This window comes from Stegodyphus dumicola, chromosome 10 (assembly GCF_044657685.1).
Source record: "Stegodyphus dumicola isolate Sdum_Otavi_A_Nest chromosome 10, ASM4465768v1".
Lineage (NCBI taxonomy): Eukaryota > Metazoa > Arthropoda > Arachnida > Araneae > Eresidae > Stegodyphus > Stegodyphus dumicola.
In genome coordinates, this window is record NC_140777.1 from 164,672,704 (window position 1) to 164,698,755 (window position 26,052).

Sequence of the window (26,052 nt, forward strand, 5' to 3'; positions counted from 1 at the left end):
CAGACCATGCGCGCTTCGATGAAACCAGAAGCAACGTTTAATGGAAACTCACAGGTAACCAGTTTTTTGGAAAAATTGGATGACCACTTCATGCTCTACCCCGTGCACGAGTTTCAAAAAGTTACCTTAGCTACCAGCGCTTTGAGGGGCCAAGCGCTTAACTGGTTCAAATGTATCGGCAGAAGTCTCTTGGGTCAAGCAGGAAGTCCCACCTATACCTACGAAAATTTCAAGACTGCCCTACTAAAAGCCTTCCCTGTTGTAAGGGATCGTGCGAAATTAGAAACAGAACTTTTCAGTATATATCAACAAAGAATCGAAAACCTCTCGAGCTTTATTTTAAGAAAAATTCACGTTTTCAAGCTCTTGTATGGAAACCGTCCGGATCCTGAAATAATTCAAGTGATTTTGCCGAGGTTACTACCCCAAGTGCAAGACTTTATTGAATTGAGAAATCCGACTACACTGGAAAAATTATTTGAGCTAGCAATCCAGTTTGAAAGTAGAAGAACGGCGGACGTCGAAAGAAGACGCCAATATCAACAGCGAAACCAATTTGGTACGCCAAGACTACAGCAAACTCAAGCACATGGCTACGGAGAAAAAGCGAATCAGTGGGCAAGGAAACCCGAGCATTCAAAAACAGCCGGCGAACGTCGACAGTTCAATAGCAACCCAGGAAAAAAGTCTCAAGGCCAGTGGAGAAAGAAGGAAAGCACCGAAAGAAAAAATAATTTAAACTAAAACGGATTTCTGCGGACGAGAGGGTGCGGAAATCCGAAGGCCACGAAAACCCCTCTTCCTACAAGTTAAATACAGTAATGGTGAAAAATTTAACTCTTCCGAAGATTGAAGTCTTGGTAAATAATATCCCGGCCACCGCACTCCTGGATACCGGCGCGCAGTGTTCCTGTGTGGCAGAAGTCTTTTTTAGAAAGTATTTTCGCAAATACCGCATATATAATGCGGATAATACAACAGTATTAGCGGCGCAAGGAGAACAATGTAAGTGCGTAGGTAAAGTACCTTTGTATATCCGTATCAAGGACGAACAAGTAAAGGTGATGTTTTTTATAGTAAAGAATTTGCAAGCACACTTAATACTAGGAATAGACTTTCTTTCAGACGCACAAGCTACACTGGATTTTAATGAAGCGTCTCTTAAGCTGACGATGAAACCAGTGCGTGTAGAAAAGGTTGAACCGCCAAGGGTAAATCTCGACCACCTGCCTAATGACGAGCAAGATAGAATCCGACAAGTGGTAAGTGAATTTGCTTCCTTATTTAGTGATATTCCAGGATTTACCCAGGTTACTAACCATAGTATTGACACCGGAGATGCATTGCCGGTTCGTCAAAAACCATACCGGTATGATAAGAATAAGGAAAAAATTATAGAATGGCATATTACCGATATGCTACGTAAAAAGATCGTAACGCCTATCTCAAGTAGTTATGCTAGTCCGGTGGTTTTATGTAAGAAAAATAATGATTATCCTTTGGAGCATCCAAAAAGGTGGAGATTCGCTATTGATTACCGTAAATTAAATTCCATAACGAAATATCCGGTATATCCGTTACCGATTATAGAAGAAATTTTAAGGAACATAAAATCAACCAAATTTATGACAACTTTAGACTTAACGAATGGTTATTTTCAAATAGGGATCAGGCCTGAGGACGTGCCTAAGACTGCTTTTATAACCAAGTCTGGCACTTATGCATTTTTGCGAATGCCATTTGGCCTTTCAGGCGCCCCAGCAACATTTCAGCGATGCATGGACATTGTGTTAAGACCTGTTCTCGGAAAGTCCACATTTATCTATTTAGACGATATCATTATTACTAGTGATAATCTAGACCAACATGTACAGGATTTAAGACAGGTGTTTTCTTTATTAAATGAGGCCGGTCTAAAAGTTAATGTCGAAAAATGCAAATTTGCAGCCCCTGAATTAAAATATTTAGGTTACAAAATATCGCAAAAAGGGATCGAGACAGATGAATCAAAAATAATCGCTGTACAAAAGTATCCGACTCCAAACACGGCAAAGAAGCTCTCTTCTTTTCTAGGACTTTGTTCATATTATAGGTCCTTTATAAAAGATTTTGCGGCTATCGCTGAGCCATTGTTAAAATTAAAAAGGAAAAAGGCAAGATTCTCGTGGACGGCCGAAGCCAATAGTGCTTTCGAAAAATTAAAACAAGCATTAACGCAAGCCCCTGTGTTGAAATTTCCTGAAAAGGATGAAAATTTAGAAATTTCAGCGGATGCTTCGGATTATGCGGTAGGAGCGGTACTTTCGCAAAATCAGCAGCCAGTAGCATTTTTTAGCCGAACTTTAAATCAAACACAAAGAAACTATTCCGCGACCGAGAGAGAGGCACTTGCAGTTCTGTTAGCAGTGCAAAAGTTCCGAGTCTATTTTGGAAAGGCGCCGATAACAGTATATTCTGATCATGCGGCGGTAACTAGATTGTACTCTGGAAAAAATTTATCCCCAAGGTTAATAAGATGGGCACTCAAGCTGCAAGAATATAATCTGGTAATCAAGCATACCCCCGGAAAGGAAAATATCGTAGCAGATGCCCTGTCACGAATTAAATTAGACGAACAGGGTAATACCGTAAAAGTTGCAATGCTGACAGCGTGTACAATAAATTCCCGAGAAACTGTAATAACCGAACTGGGTAAGGATCCTGAGTTTGGAAGTATTTATGAGTATTTGAAGGATCCTGAAAATTTTAGCCACCAAGATATTGTGGCGATAAGAAATAGGGCGGCCCATTACGAACTAATAGATGGTCTATTATTTTATACAAAAACTACGAATTCCAACAACGAATTTCGACCTGTTATCCCAGCTAGTCTTAGATTAAATATCCTGCAAGAGCTCCATGACAGCCCTTTAGCTTCTCATGTTGGTATTCGAAAAACTACTCAACGCGTACGCGAGGCAGTCTACTTTCCTGAACTGCAAAAGTTAACAAGGGCGTATGTCCAGTCCTGCCCAACATGTCAAGCCGTTAATTATATTAATTTCCGCCCGGCCGGGTTTCTAAATAGTATTAAATCCGAATTTCCAAATGAAATAATCGGTATCGATTTATTGGGCCCTTTCCCAAAAAGTCAGTTAAACAAAAGTCGCTATCTCCTTGTTATAGTTGATCATTTTAGTAAATGGACCGAAATTGTTCCCTTAAAACGAGCCTCCGCGAAATTAGTTACCGATTCTATTTTAAATAAATATATTTTAAAATACGGGGCGCCCCTAAAAGTTATATCGGATAATGGTCCTCAATTTGTAAGTAATATATTTGAAGACATGTGCCAAAAAACTGGGCATACGTCATTTAAAAATTGTCCCGTATCGGCCGCAATCAAATATAGCGGAACGGGTCAACAGAAATATAGTGAAAATTATCCGTAGTTATGTTAAAAATTTTCATAAAAGCTGGGATAACTATGTCAATGAATTTGCTTTCGCCCTTAGGACCGCAAAACATGATACAACGGGAAAAACTCCTGCTGAGTTATTTCTAGGCAGAAAGATTATAACACCGTTAGATAAACTATTTTATGTGCAACAAAGAGCCCCAGAATTTAAAATGGGTGATATAGAAAAACTAATAAAAGAAGCAAAAAAGAATACAGAAGTAGCACAAAGAAAACAAAAATTGTATTATGACTTGAAACGACGGGGAGTAACTTATAAAGTAGGGGATGAAGTACTAAAAATTAAGCATTCACTTTCTTCAGCACCAGAAGATAAAACTGCCAAATTTTTCCCACGCTTTGAAGGACCATATGTTATAGAAAAAATAACTCACGCTGTTGTAGTATTAAAGGCAAGAAATGGTGAAACCTGTTCCGCAAACATTGACCAGATAAAACCATTCTATGACCGTAATAAAATGCAAATCTTTTCAGATCTTTTGCAGGATCCGGTACGGCAGACACCGCAGGTACAAGTTCCAGAGGTGGGAAAACGACAAGTACAAGGGCAAGCCAATGAGAGACAGAAGCAAGTGAAAAGAAAATTGCCCCGCGGAAAAATTGAAGGTACAAAGAAAAAGAAGCCGTTCCACCGTCCAAAAAAACAGAGTTCACGAACACCCCCAGAATGAAGAAGGGAGAAGGACGACGTATGTGGAAAAGACCGGGAGAAAGGACGGCAACTATAACCCGGCTGTGAAACGGAAGATTGACTCATCCGACAGAACTCTCCGCAGCAAAAGTCGCCGAACTGCGGAAGGGCCATCAGCGGCGGAGGAAAAAGTACAAGAAAAATTTGAACGGCCAACAACGAGGTCCAAGCAGGATCACGACAGAAGTTTCCCGGTTCCACCAAGACCAGCTGCCTTCAAACGGCCAAGACCACAAGCAGAGGACAGAAGGAAGATGTTCAAGGGTGGCCGTAGTGGTGAAAAACGGAAGCTTCCAGAGGAAAGCACTGAAGGGCGAGCCCGTACAAGAAGGAGGATCAACCAAGCTACGGTCTGCAGCACCTTTAAAGACTGGGCCCAGAAAAGGATGTCTGAATATTACAAAGATAAGTAAAATTTTGTGTTACTTTACAAACTTAAGTTAATCTTTCATTCTTACTGCAAGTGGCAGATTTGAAGAAGTTTTACCTCATGCGAGGTCTACCTTTATCGCCAAAAGGGCGAGAAATGAGTTGTGACCGATTTTCTTATTATGTTTTTCAATTACTCGCGCGTAAAACTAAAGTTGATGTATAATAGCGTTGTATAAAGACTTAAATATTGTAAAAAGTTATTGTATAAATTTTATTTAAAACATTCTAACAAGAAAGAAGTTTTAGTCTGAAAGACTTTTTGAAATGTAGTATTATTTCAATGTAGAAAGAATTGGCACTTGCTTTGAAAAGAATAGAAGTTAACAATGTACTACTAATGTATGTTTTCAAATGTGTAAAATTAACGGCATCTTGATATGTTCTTGTATACATGTGAACTGTTATTTTGAATGTTTAGAAATAACGTGATATGGTAAAAGTGAAAGTAATGTTAAAAAATTTGTTATTCGTGTGACTGTAAAGATTAAATCATGGTGAATATGTGTTAAAGGTTGAATGATGTAGTTAGGCTCTCTGACGCTACACTTTAGAGTTAGCCACTTTCAGAATAGTACCTCAGGGTCGAGTTGAAATTAGGGTGTGTTAAGAGGTCTCGTATGTTGAATTTTAACACGTTAGTGTTTTGATTGTAGGAGGAAGTGTTGAACACATAGACAGAAACACATTCGTGTTTGGTGTTTTTACAACACATGTCAGAGAGCACGGGGAGAGATAATTAAAATAGTCATGAATGAAATAAGAATGTTAAGAAAAGTATATTCTATATGTTATTTGCAATGTCATTCTTTAACATTTCATTAAACTAGTTTTCCTTCCAGATCTCTGGAAGGAACCAGAATTGAATAAAGCTCCTGTTTTGATGCAGTACAGATGAAAAAGAAAAAAGATTGTTGTATATTCCGGGAGCTGCTATTGTAACAAATTTCTTTCTTTTAAAATTTTCTAGTTTCTAGCTAAGTTATGTTTGTAAAAGTTTGGCCTCGCGTTAGTTTCTAGAGCTAAAAGTTTTCAACAAGGTCGTTTTAGACCTCAGTTTCAAACTAATTAACTCTGGCGGGAAGTATGTAAGGATCTTAAGTTTTACTAACGTTTATTTTATTTTAAATCTTTACTATCACTTCTTATTTTCTACTTCCGGCCAGAATTATAAGCGTGAAGGAGTTTATGCAAAGTTGTCTGGCGAACGCCAAGTATTTAAGTGTGGCCTTTTTGCCAAGCAGAAGAGAGGAAGCCGTGAGTTCGAAGCAGGCCGCTTACCTTAGAAGTTACGCAGTTGCTACTTTGCCTTCCAGGCCAGAGGTTTTAATCCTCTTGATAAATTAAACGTATTGTAGTGTTCACAGTCTCTGTGCTACATACGCTTCCTGTTATTATAAGGCCAATCTTATTCTAAAGTTAAATTAGAGTTTAGTTTTATTTTGATATCTTTTAAGTTAGACCCCGAGTGGAGGGTCATTGTATTCCGAAGTACGGAAGTCATTGTATATAAAGAAAAAAAATAAAGGGTTTTGTATACCCTTCGTCTGTATCCTGTCTACTTACTACAATTAGTGAACATAGCTTTAGTAAGCTCTCTGTTCTAGTCAGGTCATTGTATGTTTCCGAAGAAGGTTAGAAGAAACATTGAACCTGATAAGGTAAGGGTGTTAATGTGGCGCAGACAGTCTTGTGAGATCGTACTGTGTGTGGCCGAGCATTGTCTTATCTAAAACAGGCTCCTGGGAGCCCTGCCGTGAGTGGCAACACATGTGGCTGAAGGATGCCATGGACGTACCGCTGCTATGGATCAATATTAGGAGTGATCGTGTATCGTAAGAATGGCACCACATACCATCAGACCAACTGTAGGAATGGTGTATTGTTGTAAAGCGAAGGCAGGATTGAGGCGTTCACCACGAGGCCTCCACACACGAACACGATTGTCATCACTGGTCAAATTGAATCTAGATTCGTCGCTAAAGACGACCTGGTTCCATTTCGTTAAAGACCAATCCTGTCGTGCGCGACACTACTGTAAGCGGAGGCGTTGGTGGGTGGGTGTCATTGCAGCACACGTAATTGCTAACGCGATACCTTATATCCTTCAACCAGACGCCTTGCGATGGTTCGGGAAGACACAGGGGCCCATAATGAAGCTGCTGCTTGTGTCTGGATAGCGGCCAATGAGGCAATTGGCTCTATGCGTGCGTGCGTGTCGTATGATGTGACGATCTTCTCGACGACTGGTCTGTCGAGGATGCCCTGAGCCTGGTCGCCGTGTAAATGACGTCTCTTCTGTCCACTGGTTAACACCTCCTCACAGTAAAATCAGAATGGCATACCTGACGAGCTACTCGCCGACCTGACCCCCCAGATTCCATCACCCCGATGATTCTTCCCTTCTCAAACTCTTACAGCTGCTGATATTGGCTTCGACGGTGGCATGTCTAGCTCATCGTTTCCTTAGAAAAAGATTAAGTACAAGCAAACAAGCTCTGCTTCCCTGTGTTATACTCCAAAAAGAACGAAGTGCCCTCTAGTGGCATTACGCAGTGCGTAATCACGTTGCATTTCTAATCATTTGCATATCTACCCAACATGTAATTGCATGCTAAGTTTCGTTACGATCCCACAATTATTTCTTGATGCGCAAATTTTTATGGCAATGAGTGTAATATATAAATTTTACAATAAAAGTAATTCTTCTTTTCCTTCCATAAAATTTGCCAAACTGTGTTTAGGTGGTTGAAGTAATAGTTATGTGCCTTAAAATGTAAAAAAACATTTTTAAAAAATCTGAAAGCTTTCAGATTTTATATTTCGCCCAACCGGGCGTTACGGTTAAAAATTAAGTTACAGTCTTTATTTCTTGTTAAGGTAGATATCTAAGGCATTTGACCTTTTTTACTGACGTTTTAAAGAAATAATTGAGTTCTCTTAATAGAAACCCCTCAATACTTTGAATTTAACTAAAAATGTAGTTCTGAGACATCATTAAATTACGCAGTTACAGGTTCGAAAATATATTTTCCTTGTAGTCTTTAATAAGAATCATTAAGAAACAAACAAGCCGCGAATAACTTCTGTAGAACATTAATGCAAATAGAGTTTTTATTAAACACAAGCTGCAATGAACCAGAGAGATTAGTTCACATTATTGAGTTTTATAAGTGTAGAAAGATTTTACCATTTTTATGTGCTTTATAACAAATTAGAAACCTAAGTGCAGCTTGTGTAAAATAAAATTGATATACGTTCATTGTAATAAGAGCTGTGATAATGCATAATCCCTATTAACTGAAAGTCTTTTTGGTAAATTATTAGATCTCCATAAATAATTTTTAGTTTTTCAATAACAGTTTATTATGTGTCACATGTACCCTCATAATCATTTTGCTTACCTTGAGTGTCTCCATTTGGAAAACGGTTCTTTATCATTTGGAAAACGGTTCTTTATCATTTGGAAAACTAAAAGCACAACATTTCGCGCCATTTTTGTAATTTCCATTACGCTTTGGTACAACACTGGTACATAATAAAGCTTTTTTTTTTCCCCTCTTTCTTTTCTTTCTTTTTTTTTTTTTTTCCCTTACAATTATCTTTAAATATACAGAGATGATAATGCAAGCAACAGAAGTCAGTAATTCAAACGTGACGTGATACAGTACAAATGAGTGTGGCTTTAACTTTCAAGTCCTAACCTCAAGTACAGTGTACTAGAAGTCAAGGGCGTCGCCTTAAAGCATGCGATGTATGCCTGTAAATTTAAATCTGATAAAAATAATTTTTGTTTAATTCCAGCATATGTTAAATCAGTACTAACAACTTTTAATTCGTAACTATACATTAAGTCATTGATGTCCTAGTCAGATATTCAGAACGAAAAGAATTGCCCGCAACAAGTCTCGCTTTCTCTCCTTTCCTCCCACAATGCAAGGGATTGAACAGATATTGTGGTTTTGCATGCTGTCGCACCAAAACTAGGCGGTGAGAATATTCACTGTTTACCATTGAATTTAGAGCACTTTATTACTATTTTTTAGTATGCTAGTTGCGAGATTTGTGTTGTAATACGCACTTAATTTAAGGCTCAATTGCCACTTCCTTCAAAGTTCCATATGACAATGCATTATTCTGTAAATTTAAGAGGAATATCTTTTCTACAATTTGAAGCAAAATACACGGTTCAAGAAAATTATCTGAGTAGTAGTTATTATATTAAAAAGGGGTTTTTCTCTTGGTTTCTATTCCATTGTTTGAGCGTGATAGAATAATTGCTTGGTCTTAAGATGAAGCAACCAAATTCACCGTATCAATGATGAAGTAATTCAACAAATGGCAAGTATTGCGCAGGCACTTTTTTCTCGAGGACTTTATTCCCTTTCAAGAAGACTTTATGTGCTGGTGACCGGATAGCATCATCATTGGAAAATTTCAATACTGTTTGCATTGCGTGTGCAATTAAAGCTCGGAAGTTAGGAAGAGAAAACTTTGTCAATCAAAAGCCACAAATTTTGATTTGCGTGTATTTTGACTGCGATAGCTTTGCAGCTGCAGAGAAGAGAGGGATTGTCATTTCGCTCGCTTAAGTCCGATTTATGAGTGCGTTTTAGCTAGGCCAATCATAATGTTTTTTGCTCAAATTTTATTATCATAGTAACACAAATGTTTGATCTAGGTCTGCTTAATTTTTCGTCTATGGGCTTCTTAGAATTTCCGTAAAATAGTATTTTAATTAGTTAACGTTTTCTAAAAACATTTCAAGAATCGTTGAAAATGGAAAGAAGGGTGGGATATAAGACCTAATTCAAAAACCATTTTTGCCTTTGACCTTTCTTTGGAAAAAGAAAAGAAACAATCAAAAACGCTAGACTTTGCCCTTCTTTAACCAATTTATTTTGTAAGCTTAAGAATAAAAAAATAGAAATTTGTTAAGTCATTTTCATGCTACTTAGTACACGAAAACTAGCTGTGGGGTGAAAGAAACGTTGTTCTGCTAACCTTGTCTGCTGCTTAGTATTGACGAAACAAGTGCGTAGACTAAAGACGGGTTTAATAATTTGAACGAATTATCAATATCCATTTAAATACATGAAAACTCTGTTGCTCATGTGAAAGCAAGTTTACAGCTTTCCACATATAGACGATCAAGAATAGATTTCCAGTTAAATCAACAGATTCATAACGAGGCCTTAATACAAATAGAGAAATTTTAAAACGATTAATAGATTGTGTATGCTTCTTGAGTAAAATAGGAGTTGACATTTAGAGGCCATGATGAGCCTATAGAGTCAATGTAAATAGGGGAAACTACATAGAATTGCTATATCTTCTCAGCTTGTATGATGCTATGCTCGATATTTACTTGAAAGAAAACATTCCGTGGGACAAACCCTACTATTCAGTCTGGCCCTATAATTTGCATTTCAAAAGTTCACATCAATATTATTAAAAAAGTAGCGAAATCTCAGTTTGTTCCAATCTCTCTAGACAAAACAGTAGATTCAATCAATAAATCACAATTATCTTACCTACTTCAGGTATGCATATGATGAAAAAGAGCCCCAAGAAGTATTTATAGGCTTCTCTGACGTAAGTGCCGATAGTTCTGCTAAAGAACTATGTAAGTATATTTTCAAAATTGCAAAAAAAAATTGATTTTGAATCAAAGTTTATTGGACACACCGAACGATGGAGCAGCAGTTATGACAGAGCAAGTAAGTAGACTGCAGAAACGAGTACAAGAAAAGTATCCTCAGGCGACTTTCACACATTGCTACTGCCATGTTTTAAATTTGGTTTTTCACCAATCTGCATGCGTTATTAGAGAAAGCCACATCTTTTTTGAAATATTGTCTGGCATGTCTGCAACTTTTTTTAATGTCTGTAAAACGAATTTATGCATTTAAACAATTCATGGAGAAAAAGTTACCTAAAACTGCACCTACAAGATGGAACTTTTGCTCAAGAATAGTTAATACACTACATGGAATAAAAAAGGAATTAGCTATGTTTTTGAAGACTTTATAGAGAACTGCGTTGATTGGGATCCTTTATGTATATCACAAGTACGTGAATTCATTAAATTTTTGGCTGAATGTAATAACATTTTTTCTCCTGGAGGTGTTTTCAACAATATTCTGTCCCTCAGATATACTTTTAAGCTTTTATGAAAGAAAACCTTATTATTTCTAACTGTGCAAAAGAAATCGTTAAATTTTATTATGTGCTCATGTCGTATCGAAATAATTTCAAGCGATATGGGAAAAAGCCAGCGCTCAAGAGATAAATGAATTGTTAGAAAAAATTGTGTGTTGACAAACTTGAAATCAGGAGACTTTAATTTCAGATTTTAGACAACGTATTCGATCAAATCCCAAAGCTTTGGTTCCCTCACTAAACTTGAGTTTATGGCCTTTCTGAAGGAAAATAACTTTTATTCTTATAATTGAAATTTTCCAGAAATATTACTAAATAACTCAAATGCTAGTCCATATTGCAATATGTTTAATTTTGTAAAGCATAAGAATGAGCTGATTGCTTTATATTCTTCTTCGGAGTTTAAAAATAGGCTATTATATGAATTAGTACCATATATAAATACTAACAATGCGTAAAGCATTAACAGTAAACTTACAAATTATCTTCAATGATTCTGTCGATACTAGCTTCACCTGCATCAGTAGAACGATCATTTTCACCGTTGAGAAGAATTAATAATTATGTCAAAGTAACGCAGTCACAAGAGATTATGCACTGAGGACGTTGTGTGTTACGAAACAACTTCTTCTGAGAGTTAAAGTTCATTTTTTGAAGACATTATAAAAGAATTTACTATCCTAAATAGAAGGAATTCCCATTCAAATATTTGCGATTCTAGTCAGTGTAATCTAAGTGTTATTTATTGACATTTGATTGAATCTCAGGCTTCATGTCTGTACTGTTAGTTCCACAAACGAAATAATACATGTATCCTTAACGCAAATTGTTTATAAATATTAAAAGATTTGATAATAATCACAAGATACTAAAACTAGTGAGTTTTAAATGTTTATTATTTATGCTTTGCAGAGCTACTATTGCTTTGCATTAAGCAGTTATTTATAATCTCAACTATTCCCATAACTTTATTTTTCGTTTCCTCAACAAAAATGTAAATGAGTTATCTGAGGTTTATGAGTATTTAATTTGAGTTTTTTTTTGGGGGGGGCGGTTGTAAGGCAGAGCGTGTTTCTGCCATTCGAGGCCACAGTTCTTAGTTTTGGAAGCTCTGCTAAGATTGTAATTATTCGTCTTTGCGTTATAGCTGCCGTCAATTAAACTGTTACGCCGGTGAGAAATTCTCAGCCGACTTTGATTTAAATAATAATAAGTGTGTGTGTGTGTGTGTGTAGTCGTTGACTACTAACCTATGCTTTAAATTAAATTTGACTGTTTTTTTAGTTTCTTAAGTGGTAGTTGTTTTATTGAGCACAAGACGGGCTCTTGTGTTCAAGTTTTTGACAAAAATGTAGTTTTAAACCTTTTCAAGACTTTATATATAGACAGACACAGCCAATGACCTTTGTTAAGAATTTGGATCTTGTTTATGCTTCCAAAGAAAGTCAAACTCTGTAACTTTATAATTTTATTTATGTTTTAATATATAAATGCATAATAACTAAATATTGAATATGCTTAATGCTAATCCCCATTTCTTAATATAGACATATTTTAAATTCCGTGTTTAACGGCATGCAGTTTATGAAAAGACAGCCTTTATGAAGCCCCTGCTTCTAATCCACTTTTGATGACGCCACACGCTTTCTCGGAGAAAAAATGGCCTGATGTATTGTCATTGGCCATGATTCTGACCTCACCTCGGCTATCAGTCTGTATTTAGCCCTTGTACAGCTAGCATTTTACTATCATTTGTAAAAGCTCTGTTCAGATGCATTATTATGTATTTTGTTAGTGCAAATTTAAGCATGCTTATACATTTGTCCCCAAAGGAAATCCGCAAGAAGACAAAGATAAGAGAATAAAATTTACATTAGAATTAAGTATCAAATCATTAAGGGGCGAGGATAGGTGTTAGCGTAGCTGACTTAGCACCCACATATAATCGGTCTACATCAAGGATGTGCGCTATCCTCAAAAACAAGCGTAAGATTAATTTGGATAAATGCTTCAAAGTGTGGCACAGTAATTTCTACCCAACGGCCACGTATTTTCGACGGTGATAAAAGAATGCTTCTCACATGAATCAACGAGAAGCAAATGCAAGGCGACACTATTAACGAAAACATAATTTGTGAGAAGGCGAAATTAATTTTTGCCCACCTCATTAAGAAGACATCAGGATCATCAATTGACAAAGAAAAATAAGTCAAAGCAAGTCGTAAATAGTTCGAAAAGTTTAAGAGAGGAATCGCCATCCAGAGTGTTATGACAAAAAATTACATTAAAAAGGAAGGGCAAAGAGGAAAACATGTGCATGGCGTGGACGCACTCAGCTCATCAATATTTATGTTTAAAAATAAAATGAGGGCAATTAGAAATAATTCGAGAGAGATCATTAAGCCGTAAAAAGCTTTTAGTTCTATCCGACGGCTCGGAGGTTTAACATTAACACTGAAAAGTGAAATATTTTAGTTTTCTGAGTGAGCGCGACGAGTTAACATGATTAAATATCATTTAAATACTAACATATCAAAAAGAATATTCGAGGCAGCTCATTGGGGATTGAAAACAAGAGTTGAACGTTGGACATAGGTACATTGATTGGTCATTTAAATTTAAATAATTTTTTTTGATTTGTTAGAGAATTGTGGGCCCACCAGCGGCCGAGCGGTAAAGTCGCTGAACACTGGTAGTTCGGTCCGAGGTTCGAATCCCGCGAACGGGCTGGCTGCATGGGTGTTTTCGTGGTTTTCCCCATGTGTAACGTGTATACGAGCCAGTTTCCCTTAGAAAGTCCTCCACGAAAGGCATCCCTCCCCTTAGGCAGATAGCCCTAGTGTGCTTTGCCGTAATTAAAATACACACATACACGTTAGAGAATTGTAGGCTTATTAGTAATTGCTAATAATTTAAGAAGCAAAATAAAGTGTATTTTACTCTTTTGTATTTTTAAAGACTTTATGGTGTAAGGTTTTACTTTATTCTAACCAGTTATTTTTAGCCTGACTTTTCTATTTCTCCTGATTTCAGTTTGCTGGCGGAGTGCTCATTTTGTATGACGTAGATGTAATTTTAAACGTGTTTCAGAAGCAGTATTTAAGCAGCGTTGCAAAAGTTCAAAGAGTAGTAGCGGACTTAGTTCCGATGTTTATGCTGCGAGTTTAAGATTAGCTCTCTATAGTCGGTGTTCGACACCTTTCAGTTTATACTGATATTTTTGATATTTTCTCGGCTCGGCTTTGCTGTATGCAGCCGATTTAGCGTTAGTTAAGCTAAGGAGCCAGTCATTAGTCATGAGTAACAGTTTATGAAACATTTAAATAAAAGGGTTATTTAAACCTTTCATCTGGAGTACTTATTTTTAAAGGCATAGAGAAAATTCGTTACCTATTCTTCGAAAATAGGGTTTAAGAGTGTATGCTCTCAAAGAATACACACAAACTCTAAACTCTATAATGGTACTTTTAAACTTTCTGCACTTTTTATGATAGAAAATTCAATAGATTAAATAATAGATTGATATGTTCTCAACTGTTACTCAGGAGTTTAGCATAGAAATGATTGAATTTTGATAAACGAATTCCTTTGATCATACTTCTGCAACTACAGAATATATTTCAGCTTCGCTTATGAGGAAGACTTAAGGTTCACAGCATACAGTGATTGTTGGAAAATTTCCAATCTATATGTTTACCTTTATATATATATATATATATATATATATATATTTTTAATCAAGTAAGGGTGCAAAAAGCTCCATTACGAGGAAGCATTTATTAAGTTGCAGAATAATTAATGCGAATTATAATAAATTTTCCAAACTATATCATTTTCAAGACGTAAGTGAAAAAATAATGTCAAAGCAAATTAAATGTAAATATTTTTAAATGTTGAAAAGGTAAAAAAATTACAATTCATATTATATGAACAGTGGTTAGGAACAAAACGAATTTTTTAAAATATTTTAGAAGATTAATATATAAATTATATTAACTAATGTTATAAAATTAGGATTTATGAAAAAAATATAAGTGATCAAAACATTTTCAAATTTGCGTTTTACTGTGAAATAATCTTCAAATCACCTATTAATCTATTGTGAATTACAAATGCATTAAGTACTTCAATTTGCAAAGAAATATGAGAAGAGGTACAACTTTTACTGATGTTATAAATATTAAAATTATTTCTTACCATCTTCTGATGTGGTGATGCTCCAAAAAGAATCAAAGAAGTTATTTTTCTGAATCGGAAATTTGAACTGGCACGTAAAGTAATGTTACTTTCATTTTAATAGGTAAATTATTTAAAGTATAGATAAGATTAGACAGGAGTGATTGCATTACCGTAAAGTACAAAGTACCATTATCGTTGCAAGTAATACCTAAGACACATAGATAAGGTTCATTACAGTTTATATGTATCAAATATTTAGTGCCTAAACATTTATATATTTAATAGATTAGACGTTCAGATAGGACTTTCGTAATAGATTAAATATACACTATCTGACAGAGAAAATGCCATATCATGAGAGAATGACTGGAAGCAATTAAAATTTTTTCGCATAGAAATTTAACCAAATACTTAAAAAGTCTTTTTAAATGTAAAGATGCTCAACGCTGAATAGGGCATCAATAAGATTTGCAGCCCTATTTCGGGCAATACATCCTTGAGCACGTCGTTGAATCGGACTAATTGGATGCATGAATCATGCCCCGTGGTATCACGGACAGAGGAAGCCATTCCTTCCATCAGAACTCATGGTGCTCAATATTAAGGAAGAATATTTCTCCATGATAATGATGTGGTGTAGTGGCCAAACCCGCTACCCAAAGTTCCTGTTATAATGCAGGGTTGAAATGAATTTCCAACTCAACAACATGAACTTTAATGAAAACAAAACTTTTGCATGTGTGGTTAATAACGATCTGGAATTTAAACACTTATTCAGTTCAGTAGTTTCAGAAATTGTTACACAGGAGCGTGCTAGGTCAGCAGCACACCCAAGAAGTCATAGTTCTTGCAGGCAAAAATGTTCATAGCCTGAGCAGGAAGGTTCAAGCTGGTGCTCTCTTGAAAACCACCTTTGCCTCTCGCTGCAAAAACTTGACTAAATTTCACGGTGTCGCTACTTCTCCGCTGAATCCGAGGGGGAGATTCCTCCTCTGATAGGAACAAAAGGCGACTACATTCCGACCCCGGTTAAAGAGTTTTTAATCCCTGGAACCATAGGTGACCTTGGAGGTGAAACCAGAAAAATTATCAATGGAACCTCGTTGCAACAGGGTTCCTCTTCTGGTCTGAAAAAGGCGCGATAGCATTCCGAGTCTGATCACCTAGGCGAAGTCAGACAAGAACATCTATGCAATGTTGTTACAATGAGCAACACGCGTTGTTGATACGACTCCACAAATTCATCTTCGTTTCTAGAAGATGACGAGGTATTCAGCCGATGTCCATTCATGTTCCACAAAAACTTGATTAGGGAACTGATCTGGTGAAGTGCTCTCTAGCACAGTAATCTCAAACTGGCGGCTCTAGAAGTAATTTTTCTAGATCCGCGAATATATATCCCGTAAATTAATCAATATTGTGATGACAAGAATGTATTATTATGCTGAGAAAAAGTTTAAGATTTTAATGATTTGAAGCTCAATTTTACATTATTTTCATTACTGTTAAAATAAACTTAAGTAACGCCCTCAAAATCGAGTTGATTTATTTATACTGTAATATAAATCTTATTCAAAGATTTCACGATGCAGATCTCATTAAATTTTTTTCGTACTTGTCCAAAGATAAATATCCTCAGCTACGAAGTTTTTACAGTAAGAATAATCGCTTTATTTGGGAGGAAATTTATTTGTAAAATGTTCTTTCTCCAGCTGAAAACTGGTACCAGTCTAAAAAAAGATCAGATTGGCTGGTGAGCACCTACCAGTTGAATGAACCTAATGAAGATAGTTTCCAGTAATTTTTTTCCAAGTTTACAAATTCCATCTAAAAGCGCCACAATGTGTTGTAGCTGAAAGTTGCAGCAAGAAATAAATAAGTTTATAGTTATTTACATACAAATAGATATATTTTTCTATACGCGTCAAAGAAATATTAGCTTAACACTAGCTTTGGAGAGAAATTACTAGAAATTATCTTCATCGGGGATTTGATTCTCGTTGGTTCAATCGGATTCTTTTCTTATCAGTTTTCAACTGCGGAGAAACGCTGTTCGCACATATATGCATTTCCAAACAAAACGAATATTCTTAGTAAAAAAGACTCTAATTCTGTAAATCTAAGAATAAGATTGATTTTACACTATAAATTAATTAACTTTATTTATAGATTTTCTGGCCCCTTATTCATGTTCGTTTATAATGGTAATGAAGCTAACAGAAATTCGAACGTAAAATAACTAATATCTTAAAATCTTGCAACATCGTATTAACTACAAACACATAATTGAAATGTCTCCTCGTGGGCCGCATTAAATTGCTTTATTGGTTGCATGCGGCCCTGCAGCCCGCCAGTTCGAGAATATTATTGCAACGCATTAAAGGGAGCCTAACAATTTGTAGCTAAGCGTTGTCTCGTTGGAAAAATGAAATTCAGGGTACTCTAAAAATACGGAAGAAGGTAAAGAGGCAGCATATCGTCAGCATAAAAAAGTGCAGCTAATGTGCCTGCAATGCTTATTAAAGACGAATGGCTGTTAGCAATAATGGCATTCCAAAAAATTATTCCACGTTAATGGGTTATGGTGCCTCTGGACAAGGGCAGAGGAATTCGCCTCGGGACTACGGCGTCTCCCCACCCTCATTCGCGAATAATCATTTGGGTGGCAGAAGCGAGCTTCGTCAAAAGACTTACTCCCATTTCCACGCAACTTACTCTCACTCAACAGTCCCAAGCTGACATTCCACGCAACTCTTCAACCATATTGTAAACATTCATGACGACAGATCGCTGTTAATAGAAACCTTCGTAAAGCACAACTGAATATCCAACTTGCATCACCAATTATCACAACCCAATCTAAAAGCCAACTGTCGCGAAATTGTCAACGTCGACACTGGAGCAGAGAAAACATTTTTTACACTTTGAAAAGTACCTCCAGTGGCATAAACTGCGAATGAAGTATGGAGTAGTGACTTTGCGTATGGCGATTAGTAAGCCCTGACGTCCATCCTATTGCATCGAATTCCTTACGACGCCCAAATTCCCTGCGTTCATTGTCAAGTTTTCGTATCCTTTCTTGATGCGAATTGTTGTAAATATAACATCATAATAAATGTAAAATTAATGATGACATTTTAAGACATTAAAATAATTTCCATCCTTATGTATAATAACTAAGATTGGTTACTAATATTATGTCTAATTATTAATATTACTATATATTAGTTTTTATAATAAATATAGTTCCTACATTTTAATATCTCTGCAAAGAAACAAACCTTTCAGAACCTTAATAAATGTTATTCATTTAGCTATGTTATGTTCAGAAAATTGACTGTGGCACCAGAGCGTCTGCCAGTCTCAACCTGTTGCGGGATGATTGTCACGAGGTGATAAAAAATAAAAATAGCATAAAATTGTTTGCCAGGAAATAGCTTGTGAAGTTTTATGGTCCCCTTTTTCTCCAATCTTACTAGCCTTTCTCTCTAGAGTGAACCATGTTCACAATTTTTTTATACATAATAATGCGCCCTAAATTTGCACACGAGTTTGCCAGAAAATGTTAGGATGTGAAAATGAAAGTAGGCGATAAACAGTGGTATCAGAAGTTTTTGTGTTAAACTTATTTAACTTTGTTCGGTTATGCTGTGACATGCTGCTGGGACAGTATTGGATATCCGAAAAATATGTGAAAATCGTGAGTACATGTATTTAATTAAGAGATGTTCATCTTGCTAGTGAAGTGTGGAACATTAGAGTTAAGAGCATCCACTTATTTTGAATGATAAGCTGAAGAAAGCCATTATAATCCTAATAACTTGTTTTTGTATGAACAAAACGGATCATATTGCACGAACATGTTGCATTAATACACCTTCATTAATACTATTAATACGCCTTCTGTTATTAAGTTTTCTGCCTGTCCTTGTTAAATGACAGCGATTATGACCACATAGTTTAAAACGTCACTGTCTGTCTATCTCATGCAGTGCCTTACAGGCAGATCAGAAGTGCCTCACAAATTACATCTTTAAGTTATATTTGAAATATTTTACATTATTTCTTCTTTAGAGGTTTTATGCACGATGCTGAGCTATGTTAAGTTTTTAATCTAATGTAAAAGAGTGATAGGATTTTGTTTATGCAGTTCCGCAATATATATATTTTTTTTCATCATTAGAATGCGCGAAATTTAGTTTATTTCAATGCTCTTAATACAGTCATTTAAAAGAATCTGAGAATATTTTTCGATGAAATTTGATTGATTTTGAGATATGCTTAAATAAGAATAATTAGCTCGCTTCTTTAAAATGCTTAAATAAGAATAATTAGTTCGCTTAATATTAATTAGTTCACTTCTTTAAAAATTCACTTTCATTTATGAATTTAAATTGCAAAGCAGATAGTGCAACTGAGAGTAAGAACTTCTTTGAATAGTGTTATGTCTTTCAGAGATTAAAATTTCACTGATTTGTAAAAGTATGATATTGATTAAGACGTTTACATTGTGATTATTCCTGATGTAAACAAATAAATATTAATCATGTATGATAAAGGAGATGAAATGTGCAGGAAAGCGCGATATTTTAATTGAGAAGTAAATTGCTTTTGGTTAACTGTGATTACATTAACAATAATTAAAATAAAAGGGACTAAACTACGGATCTGCAACCAAACTTTCAGAAACTGAATCTAGAGTTTGTTATTTTTCTTATATTTTTTAGAAACATTTGAAAAAAATATTTGTGCTGAATATTTTCACTTTTAAATAATTTTATTTTTTCTAATTATTGTTTCATTTTGGTATATGTACTTATTAAAAGTGGAATAAATGTTATGGTTGTCCATCAGTGCATAATTAGAGGCGATTTGGAGAATACTTTTTGAACAATAGTAATTATTAATTAAGAACCTGGAAATAGGTTCAGGAGGAAAATGATAAATTATTTGATTATATCAAAGATTCGAGCGCAATAGATAGAAATTTAAAAGTAAATAATTGAGCTTAGTATATTAATGACCGGTAAAAGTCAGCTTGTTTTAGGCATATGTATGTATTTTACGCAGTTCAGTCAAATTACTAAATTTATTTGCTCTAGAAGAAGAGAGATTAATGCTTTGCTTGTTAAAATGCTTTTAAATTATCAAATAAAGATAGAATTTTCTCGCTCATGAAAACTATTCAATGCAACTTCTTTTAATTATCGAAATAATAAGGAGCTGTATCCATTGTTGTCTATGTATTTCATGGAAGAATGGTTGCCAGAGATTCAAAGAGGTTAGACTTTTACTTCCACCCCAGTTTTGACAGAGAACACCACGGAGGACTATGTCCATTAATTACACTTATTTGCAACAAAAGAGGAAACAAACCATTATTAAATCTTTTGTTGAAAAGCTGTTGAAGCTGATGAGCAGTAATTAAAGATAATAACAAAGTTAGAATTTTAACATAAATCCTCAGGGTACAAATAATAGTAAGCACCTATAAAATATTTATTTTGTGGGGTATTACTGTTATTTTTCACTAAACAGTTACTAAGTTTCACTAACAGTTAATGTTTTGAATTTTTATTGTCACTTCCCGTTTCCCTACCAGAACGTAAATTGAGGTAAAATATATAATAACTAAAGGTTTCGAGAGTTTAATTCAAAACAAAATCATCTCCATTGTATAACGTCTTTCTAGAGACCCAACACTTAGTGCACAAGTTCTTTCACTTCATCTGGATTTCACGATTCTTATCTATGCTTACCCTAGGGACTAGGAAATCATATGGGAGTAAAGGCCGCCAAGGTCGAAAACTTCACGATAAGGGATGACCTGACACCTAGGACCTAAAGTTTAATTCAGAGCGGGTTCTGCCTCTCGAGTTACATTACTAGGTTGCTGATAGCTCAGAAAAGACTTGAATTCTTCGGCCTTGCATTAAAATTGCATATATTTTAATATCTACTTCGGTCTGGTTTGTAAGCCAACTTCGTGTTAAATTCAACTGTATAGTCTTTGACTGCTAGCTTATTTTAAATTCGAATTTATTGTTACTTTAAGTTAATTGCCACAGATGGTGGCTGAATTATAAGCACGAGTTGTGCACTTATGTTCAAGTTCTGATTTAATAAAATGGTTGTTTAAGCCTTCTTAAGACCTCATCGTCAATTTTTAGACTCACGATTATTCACTGCTAATCTATATAAGTTTGGTTGCAATTTATGATAATTAAAACTAAACTTTATAAGTTTTCTAGAACATTCTGCATAGCTATAGTAGTCATGAATAATAAATTCGTCTCATACCTCAAATTACACCGAAATTGGTTGATGAGTTATGATTTATTTAGTAAATTTATGGAATTGTCACTCACCATTTTTGCTGCTCAAAAATAATACTGATTATTCTTCCGAAAGAAAATTTTGTGATTGCAAACGAAATATGTGAACTATACTTTCGCTTCACAGTAGAAGACGCGAGTAGACAGGAAATGATTGCATAAACTGAATGACTAAAGCCTGAAAGTCCATTGAGATATGTAAGTAGAATGCTCGCCGGAGAGATAAAATTTGCATTCATTTAGAATTTTCAGGCCCAACTGAAATGCCTACTATTTTTATATGAAATAATTTGGATGAAAATTACAAAATGCTGCACCACTCACAGATGGTATTTAGTCATCTTTTTACAGTTTTCACCTAAGGCTCATTCATGTTCCGGAATTGTTACTTACCTTTCTTGGAGTACTTTGATTACAATTAGTATGAATGATATTTTTAAGGCATCAAACATGAATATTTTAAGTTTAATTTCCTCCACTATATACGTTAAGTTACAACAATTTAAATACGTATTTATGATAAGCGTTTTAATTAGACAAGCACTTCCTATTAAAAAACAAAACCTCGAACCGAGAAATGAAGCTATCTACAGGAAAGACGAGAGTCGTGAATACTTTTAACGGAAGGCTAAGCATATTCTTCTCTTCGACCTTAACTCATCAACAAAATCTGAATGCAACGTGAAAAGGTGGATCGCGGACATTTGATTTTCGAATTTTGTTATGAAGGATGAGAGTTCAAATCTGTGATTATATGGGTTAATATCATGAGATATTTTTTAGCGATTCAATGAAGCCATCTTTACTAAAAAACTTGCTTACCTCCAAAATTATAGAACATGTAAAGTAATACACTGAGGTAATCTAAATAAAAGACAGCGAAGATAAAAAATGGGAACAAAAAAATTTACTTCTTTTCAAGTTGGCAATATTTTACTTAGAAAAAAGGGCAAAATGGGACATACAAGGAAAAAGAGTAAGATTCCATTAGATTCGATCTGTGAATGTTTTTCTTCAAATCCGGGACGGAATGATTAGCGCTAAACACAATTACATATTTAATCAACAACTTTGGCTTCCGTTCAACGAAAATTATCCATAAAACTTCCATAATTAGTGGATTACACTTTCTTGAAGCTTTTCACATTTATGGAAATTTATAATTCTTAGTTATTGACATTAATTTCAATCCAATTTTGTCAGGATTCTAATATTTCTTTTTTCATGTTTCATGATTATTTTTCTAGACAGATGAGGCTACGTTTGTTTTATCTTTGTTCAACTTATTGCTCTCGAATATGAAATAGTTTTCAGTCCTCTAATTTTTGCAATACTTTTTAGCTTAGGTAAGCCAAAGCAGTCACAGCCATGCGAGACATGTTATTCGGTGCGCTACAAACTGCAGTGCTGCAATGGGCTTGGATGAACTAATGTTATATATGAATCCACATTGGGTCACTGTGAAAGACTGGGCATGATGAGACATGATTTTCCAAAACTAAGGAGAGTGAATTTACAAATAATTAGGATTAGTAATTATGAATCAAGGAGGAGAATGAATACAAAGGCGCACAAGTTTGAAGGGATAACCAAATCGAAAAGATTAAACCTAAGAAAGGATTAAGTTTTCATTAATTACAAAATAAATTAAAATACAACTTATCAATAGAGGGATCTTTATCGGTTGATATATTTATTGTAAGTAATAATCTATATTCGAGATAGATAGGCCGTTTAAGAGATTTTAACCAGTTTGGCCAGGAATTTATGAGTTCGCTGAATTTTGTATTCTTGTTGTAGGGTTCTAATTTATATAGACGTTTAACTCAATTCAGACTCTGCTATATTACAAGCGAAATATCGCTCTAGTCTTAATTAAGATGACAGAAAGCCTGCAAAGTTTAAAATAACCTTTTTTATTAACTCTTTAAATTTAACAGAACGCACCATTTGTACTTCAGAACAAAAATCCGACACTTACAGGCACTTAAAATAACATAAATGAAAGTCAAAATTCAAGTAAAGTAGCCCGAGACATGGTCTACTTATGCTCATAAAAGTAATTAATGGCGAGGTTATAATGTTGGCTAGCAAAATGGCTCAAAGCCTGCATAAACACTGGGACAGCTGGCGACAGAACATAAATTGCAAGGGAGTTTGCCAAAAGCTCTACTATTCTAATCCCCAGCTTAAATACCCTACTGCTAATTTGCATTCTGGTGGGAACTACGGAAAGACGACGCTACAGTAAAATTTCAAATCATAATAATTAGCAAATTAACATAAAACCCTACATAGTAAGATGTCTAATTGTAATATATTACACCGTTTGCAGTGGAGTTAGCTACGTTTTACAAGCATAATCTCAGACAGAGCAGGCATAAATGAATACGAGATCCAACGTGATCTTGTATATGATCTCGTATATTATTATCTACAGATGAAACATATTTTCGGGAAATTAAAGGAGTACGTATTTTTTGCTCCTGAAGAACAGTGTATATATGATCTCCTCGAAATGAAAGAGTGTGAGCTCCAGTGTCTGACTGCCCTCTATTCGGACACCAAAATGTTCATAAACTGAAGCTCTTTCTCCCATAAGAACTGATGTAAAGTGTATTATTTCTTTTTTGAACCACATATGATTGCTTATTTAGCATTCTACAATGTTATTTTGTGCAAAGGTTCATTGCCGAAGAATTGAACATTTTTCGGGGGATTACGTAGCCTTTGAGACCAAGTTAGGCTGGACTTAATGAGGCAAGATTAAAGAGAATGCGTATACGTCGAATTTCCTGTCCGTTCATTGTTTATCTTTACATGTTTCCAATACAAATTTGTCTAATCTTTGGCATTTAGACACCTTGGAGATTTCAAGTGAGGTAAACAAAACGAAAATTGTCTTGGAAGATGAAACCCGAAAACATTTCTTAAAAAGTGTATAACGAGATAGTTCAGGAAGATATGAAGTAACCCTACCCTTTATTTTAGATAAATCTGTCATATCCAGTAACCGTACTATGGCGGAAAGACACCTCTCCAAAACCGAAAGTAAACTAATAAACGCATGCAAAAGAAAAGATTACGAAGAAATATTTGATCATTAGGAAGCAAATGAAATTATTGAGGTAGTATCTGAGGAAAAAGAGAAAGGAGTACACTACTTGTCACACAGGGGGGTCCCCTGTAATAAAGAAGTCTAGTAAAACTACAAAAATACGACCTGTTTTTAATGCATCTGCACGTTCTAAGAATTCACCCTCTCTCAATGATTATTTGAATAAAGGACCAAATTAAATAGAAATTATTCCACCCCCCCCCATAGCACAAAACATCCTCAGGATGTCCTATTTAAGTCGCAATATCCCGGGACATACTTAGATGTCCTAAGGATGTTGATTCTCAGATGTCCTGAGGAGATCGTAATTTAACATCCTGAGGATGTCTTATTTAAGTCGCTATGTCCCGGGATATGACAGGATGTCCTGAAGATGTTGATTCTCAGATGTCCTGAGGAGTTCACCAATTTCACATCCTGAGGACATTCATTCTGCATTGTCCGGAGGACTTTCGTTGTCAAACATTTTGAGGATATTTGTTCTCAAATTTACCAGTTTTAATTTTTTGACATTGCCCGTCTGAAACTTGACATTATTTTATTTTTCATATGTATTTTACTAAGTTGTTTCTAAATGCTGTACATTAAAAATATTGATATGATTGATGATTTATTCTTGTTATTTTGTTATTAATTTTAACTGCTACTTTTTCTGACGTTTTTAAAAATTTATTTAGTCATGGAAAAGATTTTTTTCAATGGATTAGCATTTTCTAGAATATTTGCAAAATTCTAAATAACATATATTTTTTTTATAAAAAATGTGTAAATTACATGTATAATTACTTACAGATTACAAACCCTACTACAAATATAGGTAAAATTAGATATAGATATATTTAATTACGGAAACGAATTTTTTTTTTTTTTTTTTTTTTTTTTTTTTAATTTGGATATAGAGACATTAGGTATTTTTTTTGAAAGCAGGAAACATGAAAAATTAGCAACTGCCTTCGCCGGGAATCGAAGGACGGACCTCTGGAATACCGGCCCAGCGTGCAGAACTATTACACCACGAAGGCACGCTAGAAAAGCGGGAGAAATACCTCATAAGGAAAATTTTTTCCTCTAATTACAGGACAGAAAATGTTTTTCAATCGCGCGATCTGTTATTGATATTCGAGCCCATTGTTTTAGAAACCAATGCACCATTATTATATGCTGGCTTATTCTATAGTTATATGCAGTTTAATTTTATGTTCATGTTACTGTAGTATTGTCATTATAATAAAAGTATATTGATATTGAATTACAGTAGTGCAATAATTTCGCAGTAAAGATACATCTCTGATGACTATCCAAGATTCTAGATACTTTGGTCTTATATAGAGATGGTCGTCTTATAGAAATAATGCTTAATATTAATATTTATTTATAATCTCAGAACTATTGGTCACTTTCAGAAGTGGTCGTTTGAGAGGCGATATTCTATATATTTATTTACTGATACTCTCAGTTTCCAAAATTTGTTTATATTCTCAGAAATATTGGATGGAAAGTGGTCGTCCCATACATGCAAAATTTTACATTTCATTAAAAATGAACTCGGCATTATTTAACTATTTCCCTATTAATTAATTAATTAATTAGATAAAGAAAAAATTAGAAATAGTACTGTTTCTTACGGAATAATGTAGGAAGTTCTACAGAACTATATTCTTTCGCGTCATTGCACATTGTA

The 26,052-nt window shown here is 34.9% G+C and overlaps 1 protein-coding gene across 3 annotated transcripts in view; it reads right to left on the bottom strand.

Annotated features, from left to right (window-relative positions):
* LOC118205696 (uncharacterized) overlaps positions 1 to 15,034 on the bottom strand; it is a 92,650-nt gene extending 77,616 nt beyond the window's left edge. For all 3 annotated transcript variants that reach the window (XM_085825808.1, XM_085825810.1, XM_085825809.1), the window contains exon 1: positions 14,937 to 15,034. In XM_085825808.1, the coding sequence (XP_085681934.1) occupies positions 14,937 to 14,939 (3 nt within the window). In that variant the 5' untranslated portion in view covers positions 14,940 to 15,034. The remainder of the gene's footprint in view (positions 1 to 14,936) is intronic.
* Positions 15,035 to 26,052: the final 11,018 nt, after the last annotated feature.